At 32.9% G+C, this 15,120-nt stretch overlaps 2 protein-coding genes across 4 annotated transcripts; both read left to right on the top strand.

The window, feature by feature from the left end:
• Positions 1-356: 356 nt before the first annotated feature.
• Positions 357-5,417, top strand: LOC113872590 (SEC12-like protein 1). 2 transcript variants are annotated; one of them, XM_027510262.1, is made up of 10 exons: positions 357-727; positions 989-1,089; positions 1,686-1,818; positions 1,933-2,024; positions 2,277-2,376; positions 2,465-2,537; positions 2,649-2,769; positions 4,196-4,309; positions 4,756-4,826; positions 4,962-5,382. In XM_027510262.1, exons 1-10 carry the CDS (start codon positions 551-553, stop codon positions 5,156-5,158), a joined length of 1,179 nt encoding a protein of 392 aa, XP_027366063.1. In that variant the 5' UTR covers positions 357-550; the 3' UTR covers positions 5,159-5,382. The 2 variants fall into 2 exon arrangements, with proteins under 2 accessions (XP_027366063.1, XP_027366061.1); XM_027510260.1 differs by having other exon boundaries at positions 412-727; positions 4,190-4,309; positions 4,962-5,417.
• Positions 5,418-6,770: 1,353 nt separating this feature from the next.
• Positions 6,771-14,958, top strand: LOC113872218 (phosphoglucan phosphatase DSP4, amyloplastic). Of its 2 annotated transcripts, XM_027509595.1 has the most exons (14): positions 6,771-7,139; positions 7,215-7,278; positions 7,365-7,409; positions 7,884-7,986; positions 8,514-8,590; positions 8,682-8,758; positions 8,862-8,942; positions 10,160-10,292; positions 11,176-11,235; positions 11,873-11,929; positions 12,341-12,436; positions 13,415-13,474; positions 14,084-14,191; positions 14,509-14,958. In XM_027509595.1, exons 1-14 carry the CDS (start codon positions 7,114-7,116, stop codon positions 14,635-14,637), a joined length of 1,116 nt encoding a protein of 371 aa, XP_027365396.1. In that variant the 5' UTR covers positions 6,771-7,113; the 3' UTR covers positions 14,638-14,958. The 2 variants fall into 2 exon arrangements, with proteins under 2 accessions (XP_027365396.1, XP_027365397.1); XM_027509596.1 differs by lacking the exon at positions 13,415-13,474 and having other exon boundaries at positions 6,951-7,139; positions 14,509-14,778.
• The last annotated feature ends 162 nt before the right edge of the window (positions 14,959-15,120 follow it).

Below are 15,120 nucleotides of genomic sequence, written 5' to 3'. Positions count from 1 at the left end.
TGATTTAATAATCAAATTATTTTCATGCTATGTATAAAAACAATGTAATAGACTCAACCGATCCAAACAAACCTGATCCAACGTTGATGTGTGTAAACTTGTTTTATTGTCACCATACGGCACATTGCAACGCCCTCGCGCTAATGCCGCGGAATCTTCAAACGAATATTTCTCAAGTATTGGACCCATCTCCCCCCATTGAACAAATCACTTCAAAACTTTCAACCCAATAAGATAATAATTTGACTTTATTTTTTTATTTGCTTTCTATAAATATCCCCCGCATAATCGACATAGAACCCTAAAATCATAATCACACAAAGGTTATACCTTGTTTCATTAATTAATTAAATAAAACAACAAGGCAAAGCTTCTTTCCCACTTTCTATTCTCTTTGACTTTGCATTATTTTTTCACAGACCCTCCGTTATTTGTATTTGAAATCGCTGCAGAATCGAACTCAGCGATCTCATTAGATCTTCATTTGTTGCACCCCAGTTGGAAAAGAATCGAACTTTGGATTTAGGTTTCCGATTTTCGAACACTGTCGATGGAGAACGATGTAGGGTCACCGCAGGGTCCGGTCGCGTGCGGGTCGTGGATTCGGAGGCCCGAGAACGTTAACTTGGTGGTGTTGGGAAGGTCCAGACGTGGCAATTCTTGTCCTTCTCTGCTCCAGATTTTCTCCTTCGATCCAAAGATTACTACTTTGTCCACCTCTCCTCTGGTATTGCTCTAATTCTCTGCATATACACGTGTGTGTTCTGTGTTTATGCATGTGTATATGTGTATGGGTAGAGTGAGTGACCCGTTTGAAATATTAATCTGTTTTGTCCATACCCTTTTAAACTGTTGTTTTTGTGTGTGAAGAGTCGGTGGAGTGAGTGTTTTTAGTGTTTTTTGATTCGGGGTTGCTGAATGGAAGCAAAGTTTGGATGGGGCTTTGACTTTTAGTTCTAATTAGCATTTTGTTTGATTGATATTTCAGGCCACACATGTGTTGGAAGCAGAGGAAGGTGATCCTATTGCTGTGGCAGTGCACCCTAGTGGGGATGATATTGTCTGCTCTTTCAGCAATGGTAGCTGCAAGTAAGCTTCTTTTATAAGAGATTTGAGAATGAAACTTCCATGGAGAATTACTTTCATAATTTGTCTCAACTTGCATTTCTAAATTTAGCATTAGCAGTTACTGCTTCTTTCAATAATCTCAGAATCAGAAGTCCAACATATTATCTTCCTTTAACTATTCAAAGGACATCATAAAACTGTTGGTTCAGTTCTACCAAATTTGTTTCTAACAGTTTCTCGTTCCTTTTCTTTTTCTGGGAACTAGGGTAATGTATGAAACAATAGTTATTGCTGTTTCTTATGCGTAGCTAGCTAAATTTTGCCTGGAGTTATCATTTTGTGGTCTATGTTCTCCTTGAAAACTATGTTAAGATCCCACATAAGCATATGCCAAAGTACTCTTTATAATGAATTTGGCAATCCTCTTTACTTGGGTTAGCTTTTGGGGTTGAGTTAGACCCATTTTATTCTCAATTCTAATAGGGTATCACATTCATGTCTAGTCTTGCAAACTTCATGCTCTAGATGTCTAAGTGTGAGATCCTCCCACCGTTCTGAATTCTAATAGATACTGAACTAACCATACATATATTAAAGTATTTTTCCATGTCTTGTAGATCATTTGAGCTGTATGGTCGTGAAACAAACATGAAGTTGTTGCCTAAGGAACTGGCCCCTCTACAGGGTATTGGTCCTCAGAAATGCATTACTTTTAGTGTTGACGGATCTAAATTTGCTGCTGGTGGGTTGGTAAGCATCACTCTATAATCCAACCAATTGCTTTTATCTTTTGACTAGCACTTTGAGTTTTCCTTGTTGAGTTTGGTCCTGTGTGTTTAACTTTCATCTTTTTAACAAGTGTAGGATGGATATCTCAGAATTATGGAGTGGCCTAGTATGCGCATGATTTTGGATGAACCAAGAGCACACAAATCTATGCGAGATATGGATTTTAGGTCGGTATAATTAACAAATGTCTTTCAATCCTGCTAAAAGATGCATTAAATCATGCAGCTAGTAGAATTGTAATAACCCGATATTGCTACCAGATATGATAATTTTGCTTTGTGTGTTCATTCCTGCAATAACCCGACTGTGTAGATGTGACCTTTTAGACAATAAAAGTATGTTACATAGTAAATATCTTTCTCAAACTTTGATGACATTGATACTTACTATATTTTCCTTCATTTTGTGTCATACTTCAGTCTAGACTCAGAATTTCTAGCTTCAACTTCTACTGATGGTTCAGCTAGAATATGGAAGGTTGAAGATGGTGTTCCTTTGACTACTTTGTCCCGCAACTCGGTATAGCATTTTGATTTAAGAACCTGTTGGCAATATCTGCACAGTTTCTTGTACCGCTTAATCCAAAATATTTCCTTTTGTTCTTCAGGATGAAAAGATTGAATTATGTCGATTTTCCAAGGATGGAACAAAACCATTTTTATTTTGCTCTGTCCAAAAAGGTACATGAGTACCTTGTTTCAAGTATTCCGTAGTATTAATTTGTATATATTCTTCAAATCTTTGATCAACAATGCATGACCTTTATTATGGATACTTCTATCTTTGAGCAGGTGATAATTCTGTCACTGCTGTTTGGGATATCAGCACATGGAACAAAATAGGGCACAAGAAGTTGATTAGAAAGTCTGCCACAGTAATGTCCATTAGCCCTGATGGAAAATACCTTTCTCTGTAAGAATCTTCTTTACCCTCTGACTTTTGGGCTTATGCATTGTCAACATTCTTTATCTTTTGTTATGCAGATAGTTTTCTGTGACTATAGTAAGTGAATGATTCATAATTTTGTTTCTTTTGTTTTGTCCTATAGAATTTCTATTCAATTGCCTTCTATTTTGCTCAGCAGTCAGCACTCTGCATGCTAGAAGGAATGCTTGTTTGCTCCTCTCCTCCCCCCTTTTATGCAGTATCTGCTGTAGGAAGGCAAATATCCCAATCTAGAAGAATAGAAAAGATTCAAACAGGCTGAAATTGCATTTTTTAATAGTAATTAAATTTAGCACAAAAAATTTAAATTTTTTTTTTAAATTGAAATGTTCTCATACTATAAAGGTATCAAATTTCATTGCATACTCCTCCTTATGTTATAAAATCAGCCACTTTCTTAATTGGTAGAGAACATTTTGTCTATATCTGTATTTAAATCACTTGGATAACAAAGTGGAATTGTGATTTTGGCCATGTTACCTAAACTATGAAGGAATGAAGAAGAAAGTTTTAGAATTGATCATGATTCTCCATCTTATTAATTTGTCTCTTTCTGATCTATAGCACTACATATATGTTTATCTTGAAGTAATTCCCTCTTAGAGTGTCTTCTATTGTGAAATCTTTTTTGACCCTTGCACTTATAAATCATCTGGGCCTTAGAGACTCCAAATCATTCTTTCTGCCTAATTGCTGAGTACTGTAGCTTTTGTATTCTTTCCCATTTTCTGAACTGCTTGTTGTTCTACCTTGTCATGTTAATTTCTAATGTTTATCCGATTCAATTAACTTTCATATTTGGGATTTGCATTTGTGTTTACCGCATAAAAAACTGTTGAAGGGTTGATCGCCAACAAATTAACTACTTAAAAAATCATTATTTCATTTTTTTTTTAAATTGTCCGTCAGCGTGATCATATTTCCTTTCACAATCCTAATCACCTTTCAAAACTCATACCTTAATTGGTTTCCCTGGAAGATGCATTACCATAAATGACATATCTTATTCTGATTTTATAATTTACTTAATTTTTGCTTTCATTTAAGTAGTTGTTTGGGCACTAGAGTCAATTCCTTACAGCCTTAGTCATTCTTTCTTTCTTATTTTGTTTATTTAATTTTTGGGTGGTGTGGGTGTTACAAGAAGGGTAAGTGATTATTTGTTTTTAAAATTATGAAAATAATGTTTATATTTTGTGGTGAAGTAACTATAGCACACTTGTAAACCACATTAGATGAGTTCGAGTTATGTCAGCAATAAAATTACATAATTGGATTAAAAAATTTGAAGGCCTGTAACATTGTGATGTGAATGGCACTTCACCTGTAAAGCACATTATAGTTGGAATGTATCTCCAGCATTTCTTCATCTCACCGCACTTCCCAGGGGCAGTAAAGATGGAGACATATGTGTAGTTGAAGTAAAGAAAATGCAAATACATCATTATAGCAAGAGACTACACCTGGGTACAAATATTGCATCACTCGAATTCTGCCCCAGTGAAAGGTAATCTATATGCTCTATTGGTTAAATTTGGCTCCTCTGATAAATATTAATATATGTAGGACTGATTAAGTTGCTGAAACTTCCTTGGGTTTGAATATTGGACTCAGAGTAGGTATTCATTTGAATAATGAAACGTGTACTGGATTATGTATACTTTGAGAAAATTGTTGAAACCTTCTTTTTACTTTTTTTTTTCGGGTATAAAACTAAGAATTTATGTATTGGATGAGTTCTTTCCCATCAGATCATTAGCCAGACTAAATGTGCATTTTTGAAACTGAACCTTGGGGTCAGGGAACCAATCTGACCTCAGATAGCCTTTCAGACTTAAAGTCTAATTGGATTATCAGAGGCAGTAATTTAGAGGGGGAAAATCAATCAATTAGTGTAATAAAATCATTCTTTTGTCTTGGCTATTCACCTTGCCCTTCATTGTTTTTGTGCAGGGTTGTACTTACAACCTCACTAGAATGGGGAGCACTGGTCACTAAACTGACTGTACCTAAAGATTGGAAAGGTTCTCTTTCTCTCTCTCTCTCTCTCTCTCTCTCACACACACACACACACACATGCACATGCACTCCTTCCTTTTGAAGCTGTACAACAAATGTGTATTTAATTTGACATTTTAAATATCCTTTCAAACCTGCAGATTGGCAGATCTATTTGGTGCTTTTGGGACTATTTTTAGCATCAATTGTTGCATTTTACATATTCTTTGAGAACTCTGATTCATTCTGGAACTTTCCCATGGGAAAAGATCAACCAGCAAGACCAAGGTTTAAACCAATGATAAGAGATCCCCAGTCTTATGATGATCAAAATAGTTGGGGACCTGTAGATATGTGATGACATTGATATTATTATTTTGATTTAGTCTTCAATGCTATTGGATGCAGCATCTGTAGCTGTAAGTGGTATCAACATTTATTTAAGCATTTGTAGATTTAGGAAGTTTACTGGTATTTACAAGCATTTACTTTTTAATTTTTTGGGTAAAATTTTTGAACCTAAAGGCCATTATTGAAATGTAATTTTAGTAGAAAGTTTAGGAATAATCAAATAACTTCCTGAAATTTACATTTTGCACGTGAGATGGCTTTGTAACTGTGTGGTGGGATTTATTAGAGAGGCACATCTCTGGATATATTTCCATTTTCCTTATTTTTATTTCTGGTTTTAATTGATTTATTAGCACTTCCGTTTGTTTTACTAATTTGTATGTATAATTTGTGAATATAAACTCTTAAATGAGAACATTTTATGAACTTTTTCAAATAAAAATATTTTTAAAAGTTGGATTTCTTTCATAATGTTAGTTATTTATTATGTCAAGTATTTTTTTTTAATACAAAAATTGTTTTAAATTTATTTTAAATTTAAAAGGTATTTAATTTAATAGAATATATTTCTTCTAATAGTTATAACATTTACTCTTTTTAAATTTTATAGATTATATTAGATTTTAACATAATCATATTATATTTTTAAATATTTATTTATATTTAATCTTAATAATATCTGTAGAATGTTAAAAAAATCCCTAATATTACAAAATAAATGAAGTTTTAGTTTCTAAAATATTTTCAATTTTTTTTATTTAATATCTCATTTTAAATTATTTTTAAACAAGTTTTTTTAAAATTATTTTTATCGTACATATCTTTCTCTATTAATTATTTTTATATAAACTTACATAATATTTAATTTTAACTATAAATTAATATAAATGATATGACATGTTACTTTTATTTATTTTTTTATATTTTCAAAATTTAATTTCAAGGTTTAATTTTATAAATTAAATTTTTATTTAGAAATTACGAAAAAAAACATGATATCATTAATAACACTATTTTTTATTCATATTATATCTTAATCAAATTATGAGTCAAGTCAAGTGACATGTAAATAAATAATAAAAATTTAACAAATCACTAATAAAAATATCAAATATAAAATAACTTTTTAAATTAGATTAAACAAAATTAAAAAAATGCACTGAAACCAAGATCAAGAAGTTAATCCGAATTTCTTGATGTTGCTATATATATAATGAAGGAATAAACGCAAAGCTGTGCTTCTTGTGTTGCTTTCAAATTTACATAAGCATCATTTTCTCTGTACAGCAAACAGGATTAAGATATTTATGTCGTTTGTCAATTATGTTTGATTCCACTCTTTTTCTTTGTGTGTGTTGATAATATGGGTGAGTATTGAAGAGCATTATATCATAACTTTTAAACTGAAATAAAAAAATATATATGTATATAAATTTAAAAACATTTAAAATTATATACAAAACCACTTACAAAAAACCTAAGTAAGATTTTTAAAGAATGATTAATAAAGAAAAAAATATATAATAGTATCATTGCCTTGAGATAGATGAGTTGTCTTTAACTAACTTCATCCATTAAAAATATAAAAGTATCACAATTGAAAACTTAAGATTTTTTTTATGCATATTTGTTCATAACTAGTCGTGCAAATAAACTTTGTTTAACTAAAACCAAAACACCTCGGAACCGCACATAAAATTTGTTCAAGTTAATAATCCACACAACCCAGCAACTCAAACCGTCAACAAATATACAGTATTTTATTTTATTGCTTGAAAGATTTTCAAGAAAGCAATAGAGTCTTGGCTTGACTGCTAGCTCTGGAAAATACTGGCGATCCAAGAAAGCGAAAAAGGTGGTTGTCTTTTTGTGGTGGTTTTGATTCTATACAATCTACATATATAAATAAATAAGTGAGAAGAGTAAAATATCGAACCCAGTGAAGTGGAAGAAGAAAATATCATGAATTGTCTTCACAATCTTCCTCGGTTCGTTAATCCTTCTTGCTTTTCCATTCTCTTTCTCTGTTCCTTCTAATCGAATGAGATTCCCTCCCTTTTCAGATTCTCTGTTTCGCCCTTTCAAACAGTTGCTACGCGCTACCACAAGAACCTTCCTCTTTCTCTGGTACACTATCTCCATTTTCCCTCTGTTTGCGTTAATCCCTAATTCCTATCTACGATAATAACACCTTTTCTCTTTTTCCAATACAGAGGATCGTTAATAGTTCTTTTCAAGATCGAAATATGGCACTTAAGGTAAACTATAAGCTTTACTTTTGTGTTAATTTGTTCTCTTAACGATGGTTTTGTTAGTTCTGTGATATTTTTTATGTTATCGTTTGAAGTTCGATAATGTCAGTTAACCTGATTATAGAAATTGGACTTTGGTTGCTTAATCAGCTTTTTTCTGGAGAATAAAGTCATTACACTATGAGCTGGGACGATTAGAATATGTGTATGTGGAAATGGAATGTTCATGGCATATTCTGTAATCTGCAAATGTTAATACAACAAATAGAAATAACCATAGAGCTAAGGAATTCAAACATAAAAAATAAGGAACATCATTTGTTTTTATGCCCTCTGCTGTGACAAATATTTATCTTCTCTTAGGTTTGACTGATGAATATGTAAGTGGACATATTGGGATCCACTATTTGTGTTGTTACTTGTTTCTTGTTCATATTTCTTGTGTTTTCTAGATAATATGATTGGCATTTTCTGTTGCAGTCTGTTTCAGGTTCTACACCGAGTGCAGAGACAAGTAGTGCAGATATGGAGGAAGAAAAGTCAGAGATATATAGTCACAACATGACAGAAGCCATGGGTGCTGGTATGTTACTATTTTGTGGTTCTAGTTCAACAATAACCAGGCCTTGTCCTGCTAGATAGGGTTGGGATACGTTGATCAAACAACATTGTTGGGCCTTAACAGAAACCAAAAATTTCAATATACCTCCATATAGAGCAACGTCTTTTATAATTGTTTCTCCTAAGTTTTCATCAGTGTTCCTTTGCCTCTTTGAATCAGACTATCTTCCAATTGATCTTCTTTTCTCGTTTCTCTTGCTCTTCTACTTTGTGGTTCTGGTTTGAACAAGTATAAAACTTGAAGACAATTTGGGGGAAATCAAAAGTATCTTTTGCCTGAAGCTCCATATTAAATTGTTTTTTTGGTAAACTGTGATGATATATTTCAAATTATGGTAAACGGCCTTATTTTTGTAATATGTGTATTCAGCAAGTAGTTTGGAACTTTGATTATCTAGAGGATTGCTCATCTCATGAGCATGCTTGTTCTATTCTTTTGTTGTTTGAATGTTTAATGTTGTTAACCCTTTCTAAAATTGTACTGCACAGTTTTGACTTATAGGCATGAACTAGGAATGAACTACAACTTCATCCGTCCAGACTTGATTGTGGGATCATGTCTACAGGTACTTTTGTTTCAGTGATGGATACCTGATCCATTTCTGTCAAATCTAGTTTGGTCCTCTGAGTACTCTTTTTTTAATCTCAAATTGCCAGACTCCTGAAGATGTTGACAAGCTGCGTAGAATTGGAGTGAAAACTATATTTTGCTTGCAACAAGATCCAGACCTTGAGTATCCTAATGAGTTTGTTTAATAAGATTCACTTCAGCATTTGAGACATATGGCACACATTTAATCTAGCAAACAAACCGTTGGTTTCCTTACAACTACTTAGATATTTTGGAGTTGATATTAATGCCATACGAGAATATGCCAACAAATGCAATGACATGCAACACTTGCGTGCTGAGATAAGGTTAGTTATGACATGAAATTTTTATATCATAATTGTTGAAGAAATTGTTGATTAAAATGGGAAGGGGCAAGAACAAGAAGGTTCTGAATACTAATGGGTTGAAAACCTCGTTAATTTTAATATATTATAAAGATATTCTAAAGGGTAAAATATGCTTTTGATCCCCATTTGGTTTTAGCCCCTCATATTTTTTTCATTGTCATCCCTTCAATATCTAAAATGCTCAGTTACTCTCTTTGAGGTTTTGCGCTAGGCAGTGGGATTTTTGTTGGCACATATAAGACCACATGTGAAAGGGTAACTAGGAGTCCAATTTGGGCTCCTCCAAAATGTTCTCCCAGGGTTCCTCTCACTCTTCAATGTCAGCTAAATCAATTAGTCTCTCTAATTTTGTTTTATTGTGATCCCTTCAATACCTAAAATGCTCAGTTAGTCATTTCCCATTAATTTTCTCCATTAAATGCTTGTCTTGTTGAACAGGTATCCATCTAATCTAAGCTTTCACTTGTCACTCACTAATACACAGATTGAAATTTTATAAATAAGCATGTTATTTGCCGTTCAAGTGAGTTTCTCTTATTCCACCACTCTCCTCCATTCCCAAACATGAAGAGGTTCTTGCTGTAGGTTAAATGTGGCCTGTGGCCTGTGTGGACAATTTAATTTTGCTGACATTGGAGAGTAATAAACACCAGGAGAACGTTTTGGAGGTGCCCAAACTGCCCAAAATGGATCCCGAATTACCAGCACCTGGTGCAAAATCTCAGAGGGACTAAAGCCAAATCTCATTGATTTTGCAGGAAGAACATTTTACTCTATTCTAAAACATTATAAGGCGTAAAAATATATTATGAGATACCTTGTAGATATTAATAATAACCTTATGAGGAAACCGTAACTCAAATTGAACAGAATTATTGCTGTCAAGTATTAATGTCAAGTTATGTGTGTGTGAGCCAAAAACTCATGCAATTAGGATGATTCTTTGTGTTTTTTTCTTTTTTTTTTTGGGGGGGGGGGGGGTGTTTAAGACTAGTTGGTAATATCACCTTATTGTAATTCCTAATTTCCCAATACATAGGGGTAAATTTTAGTCATTTCTGCTTTACATCTGTGTTGTAATTTTGTGTAACTACTAGCATTTCTATGTTTACTCACGTTATATATGTGTAACTAAACATGGGTATCATCTGCATTACACTTTCTTTTTGCAACAGGGACTTTGATCCATTTGATTTACGGATGCGGCTTCCTGCTGTAGTTAGCAAATTATACAAGGCAATAAATTCCAATGGAGGTGTGACATATATTCATTGCACTGCTGGACTTGGAAGAGCTCCTGCTGTTGCTGTATGTCTCTTGATTTCATTTATGTGATACATGTTACTCGCAGAATATTTAACCTGAAATGTTTTGGGTTAGTTCTGGGTATGTTAAAGGGAATCATCTTAATCATTTTTTATGTGAAAGAAATGCCTCTTAATCACATGCTGAATGGTTTTGGGCCTTTTGGCAGGTTTTTACTTAAATATTTTGATGTGAAAGAAACGTCTCTTAATAATTTTTAATGCTGAAACTTTTTATTATCATAGCTCAGTTTAATTTTCAAACAGGGCAGTTCACTCTTGATATAGTGCTATAGTAGGGTTGTTGCCTTGTGATGGTGGTTATGGGTTCCAGTTATAGAAACAGACTGCTCTCTCATGATTAAGGTTAGGTGCATCTGACCTTCCCCAGACCTCACTATAGCAGGAGCCTGACGGGTGGGCCTCCCTTTATTGTCTATCCTTTTTGCTTGGGACTACTAGAATCATTTGTGTGGAGATCACTTGGCCACATGCCATCTGGTTGTATTCACACCTAATTTCATCTATAGATGTTTGCTGAAGCTAGCCTTGCTTTTAAGAGAGAAAGGGTAGAAAAGAAGTTCTAAAATTGATATTTTCTTTTTTAATCAACAAAGAAGTCTAAACATAAAATGTGAGCTCTGTGGAGTTTTTGCTCATTATTAATGTACATCTTAGAACTTCATAATTATATTGATCAATAGAAAAAATTAAAAAACAGATACACAATAATGTTTTAACCAAATCAATTGAAACTACCATGAAGATAGAGATGAAAGCGGTAGTGGTATCTATTTTTCTATTTTTCAAACACATTGGCAATTCATGCATTGTCGTTTATCTGTTTTGCTACAATGGTTATTCACTAACAGTTTGTTTTGACTCAGTTGGCATATATGTTTTGGGTACTGGGTTACAAATTTAATGAGGCTAATACACTACTTCAGGTAACTGGTCAATATTCGTGTTTTATTATTTTGCTTTTTAAATGCACTGGGGTTCTTGGTAGATATTACACTGCTTGGTTTTCAGTACTCCTAATTCTAGGATTAAATGGAATCGATTCTTTTCGTTCTGGTTTTCTTCTGTAGGGTTTTTAACAAACGTTTATTTTGGGCTTTGTAAACCTATTTGTTCCATTAATTTCCTTTACTCAAGCAACTAAAATTGAGTTTATGGCCTTGTCTTGTAATTTAATTTCTATACATATTAATAGTGCAGCTATTGATTACCAAAATAATAATAATAAGAAGAATAACAACACTAATAAATAATAGTAATATTGATTTTCGCACATCTAGTTTATGAAATTCATATTTAGTATTTTGTTATCCTGGGTTCCTTTACTCAAAATTTGTGGCATATTTTCTGATTATTTATGTCTTAAGAAATTAAGTTTTTATACCTTAAGAAATTAATTTAATATCATTTTCTTTTTCTGTATTTCAGAGTTTTCATTCCAGTTTGACCTTTGATGGTTATAATTATTCTGAGATCTGAAACAGTATCAAATACAGTTGCCGTAAAGAAGGAAATGAGATTGAAATATTGTTAACTTATCTTGAGCTTTATTTTTTCTTTCAGAGCAAAAGGACATGCTGTCCAAAACTGGATGCCATTAAAAGTGCAACGGCTGATATCGTGAGTCAATTTTGTTTTTCTGTTTTTTTATGTCTGTGCTTTACAATTTTTGGGTGATAATTTTTTTTATTCCATTTCAGGTTTGATCTTGATGAGTCTTTTTCTCGGATCAGGATCCAGTCCCGTTTTTGTGGGAACTGGACGGTCCAGTCAAGCAAGTGCAAAATAAACTGACTGAACTGTCCAGTTACGAGACTGAATCCAGATCCCTTTTTCTCATTGAAAGCTAACATGACTAATTTATTTTGAAATTTCAAATTGATAAGTTAATTGATGCTGTTTTTCATTTTGTTTTTTAATCTTTTTGTTGGACAAACATGCTTTTAGTGCTCTTTTTAAAAATGGGAATATAACGTTGGAAGTGGGCTTTTTTTTTTATCATTAACCATTATTTATTTTTGGTACTGAAAGCTTACAGGCCTCAGTAAGAAGCCCATCACTTTGTCATGGGAAGACAGCAATTGCGCTTCAGTGGAAATTTCAGGACTCGATATTGGATGGGGGCAGGTGATGATTGAGCCTTATTGTTTAGATTTAAGATATGTCTCTGTTCCTCTATAATAAAAAGTGTAATGTTACATTACATGGAGATATTATCGCATAGCATCATCATCATTAACTGCTTCAGTTACAAGTTACAACCATTTATTATTTTGTTCTGAAACGTTCATATGTATGTTCTTTGGTTTTCTGTTGGGATTTTTATGTTGTATGGTCATTACCTTAAAGAATATTTAAAAAATAGTGTGTACTGTAGCTTGTGGTTCTTGTTAGTGTAACTATGACTTGAGAGTCCTTTTGACAATATGAATGAGGTGGCTGATGTGTCAGTGTCAAAATATTTGAGAAGGGAAAAATATGCTGCCATTACATCTCTTGAACATATTTGAACAATTTAGGTAACAAATTCTTGGATGATGAGTGTCTTGATAACAAGTTATATGCAAGGCCAATCTACATCCCCTATTGTTGTGTTTCTATTATTTGTTCTTTTCATTTTTTTTTAATTCATTTTCACTTGTGGTCTCGTTTGTAAATCCTGGAAGCGATTCTTCATCTAGTATATTCAACTCCCATTTCAGATTAAATAAAACACTTAAAAATAAGTATCTATATGTGTTAAGTCGACTACACATTTTGTTCAAGGCCCCTAAAAAGTCAATAGCTTATAGTTGCTTATTGGATGTTACCAATTCTTTTTCTCACCACTGCTGTCTGGGATTCTGACCAACTAGGAGAAAATAATATATCTGTAGAATTTTTAATTTTGGTCCTTGGCTGTTCAAAGTTGAACTACTTCTGACATCTTTCCAACCTGATCTGCTCACAACATGATATGAAATGTCATTTCAGATTCAAAATCTTTTTATAATTAAAATAATCTGAATGTATAGTTTGACTTATTATGTTTTGAACATACTAAACCTTATGGTTGTTATGAGTTAATGCTAAACCTTTACTCAATATATCTTGATCTCTTTTCAGAGAATGCCCCTAGATTTTGATGGCAAACAGGGTTTATGGTTTCTCAAGAGGGAATTACCTGTAAGTGCACTTGTTAAAACTGGACTGTTATTTTTTATTAATTTAAAGTTTGGTCTTTTATTTGATGGATGATAAAATAAAATAAGTTGAGATCTGATTGTCAGCTGATATTGAAAACAATACACGGGGGAAAAGGATTATTGGATAATTTTATTTACAATGTTTATAATAAATCAACTTGTCAAAATCATATTAAAGGAGATTTCATTTCTAATAAAGTAGCTTTGTGGTATTAAGTTCTTTTCTCTCAACCTTATGCATATGAGATGAGAATAACTATATTTAATAGCTCAATGATGTAGTAGTCCTAATCATGTGTACTAGATGGCTGAGGTTCTTCCATAAGGTATTTAATTTAAAATTACTATTCTCGCTTAAATCCATAGACACAATTTGCATTTCAGAGAAAATTATGGTAATTCCTAGGATGGATTGAGTGAGTACTTTTAAACACTTGTGATTTTTGTTTATGGCTTTATAAAGGTATTTATTTAGGTGGTCTAAAGAATTCAGATGTTCGAATGCATATACTATTTTCTGGACATGCAAATCTGTAGCTTATTTCATTAGATTGATGAGAATCAAGTTTCTTGTTGTTCTATTTACCAGGAAGGACTCTACGAGTACAAGTACATCGTTGATGGGGAATGGACATGCAATAAAGATGAGCTTGTAACCTCTCCCAACAAAGACGGCCATGTTAACAATTTTATTCAAGTAAGTTTGAAGTTTCAACTAATTATCTCAGAAAACTAACTAAAAATAAAAAAATTGTATTGGTAACTTCTTTGAATCCTAGGAAATTGCTGGAAGCTCGAAGCTAGATGTTATCTCCTAAACTAGTACCACAACATACAGTGCTCACAATCATGATGATTTTTATCTCCTAAAGCCTCATCCTGGAGAGGGATTTTGCAGCAAATCACATTTTTTGTCATCTGATTCTAATTGCATCCACTATTCATTTTAAGTCGTTGGAAGTTTGTGCAATGCATTCTTCGTTCTTGATTTCACATTTCACCCTCTCTGAACAGGTCCTTGATAGCAGCAGCGTTCGGGCCTCTCTTTGGGAGAGATTGACTGGTGACGATCCTGATCTGACAAAGGATGAACGACTGAGAATAAAAGAGTTTTTTGAAGCTTGTCCTGATGAGGATTTGTGAATCATCAATGCACTTCGTTGTTGATATGTAAAGTATTAGATGCACGTATATACAATACATATCTAATAAAGATTGAATCTGAACCGCAGATAAGATCTTTGTTTCAGTTATAATGCTGGAATGCCGCAGCTTATTGTCTTCCGTAGCATTGTTTAAATAGTACACATACTTTCAATGTACCATTATATATATGTGGCAATGAGCTTTACATCTATAGCTCAATAGTTGTTAAAATGTTGTAGTTAAACCCCAAGAGTCATTTTGATATATTTTAGTTGCAATCTGAGTTATAAAAATTATAAAATAGCATCGATCAACTCCCCAAGAATATCAAATTCTATTATCCAAACAACTAATATCCCCTAATAAGTAGACTTGAAGAGGAGATGAAAAGTAATGTTCACTGTACGCTCTAACGAAGCAGAACATAGACTACTGAATTACGAAACCCAGTTACATTAAAAGGTAAAGGGGATGCTAAAT

Source organism: Abrus precatorius, unplaced genomic scaffold (assembly GCF_003935025.1).
Source record: "Abrus precatorius isolate BTA unplaced genomic scaffold, Abrus_2018 Scaffold7, whole genome shotgun sequence".
Lineage (NCBI taxonomy): Eukaryota > Viridiplantae > Streptophyta > Magnoliopsida > Fabales > Fabaceae > Abrus > Abrus precatorius.
Note: the sequence above shows the minus strand (reverse complement) of the source record. Positions and strands in the feature narration are given on the sequence as shown.

What these genes read in the sequence shown, in the direction of transcription:
- LOC113872218 (XM_027509595.1), top strand. Translation starts at nt 7,114, where the DNA reads ATGAATTGTCTTCACAATCTTCCTCG. An exon ending in AAAGTGCAACGGCTGATATC is followed by an intron (nt 11,930 to 12,340) that starts GTGAGTCAATTT and finishes TGGTACTGAAAG; the next exon opens with CTTACAGGCCTCAGTAAGAA. An exon ending in TTCTCAAGAGGGAATTACCT is followed by an intron (nt 13,475 to 14,083) that starts GTAAGTGCACTT and finishes TCTATTTACCAG; the next exon opens with GAAGGACTCTACGAGTACAA.
- LOC113872590 (XM_027510260.1), top strand. Translation starts at nt 551, where the DNA reads ATGGAGAACGATGTAGGGTCACCGCAGGGTCCGGTCGCGTGCGGGTCG. An exon ending in TTCAGCAATGGTAGCTGCAA is followed by an intron (nt 1,090 to 1,685) that starts GTAAGCTTCTTT and finishes CATGTCTTGTAG; the next exon opens with ATCATTTGAGCTGTATGGTC. An exon ending in AATTTGCTGCTGGTGGGTTG is followed by an intron (nt 1,819 to 1,932) that starts GTAAGCATCACT and finishes TAACAAGTGTAG; the next exon opens with GATGGATATCTCAGAATTAT.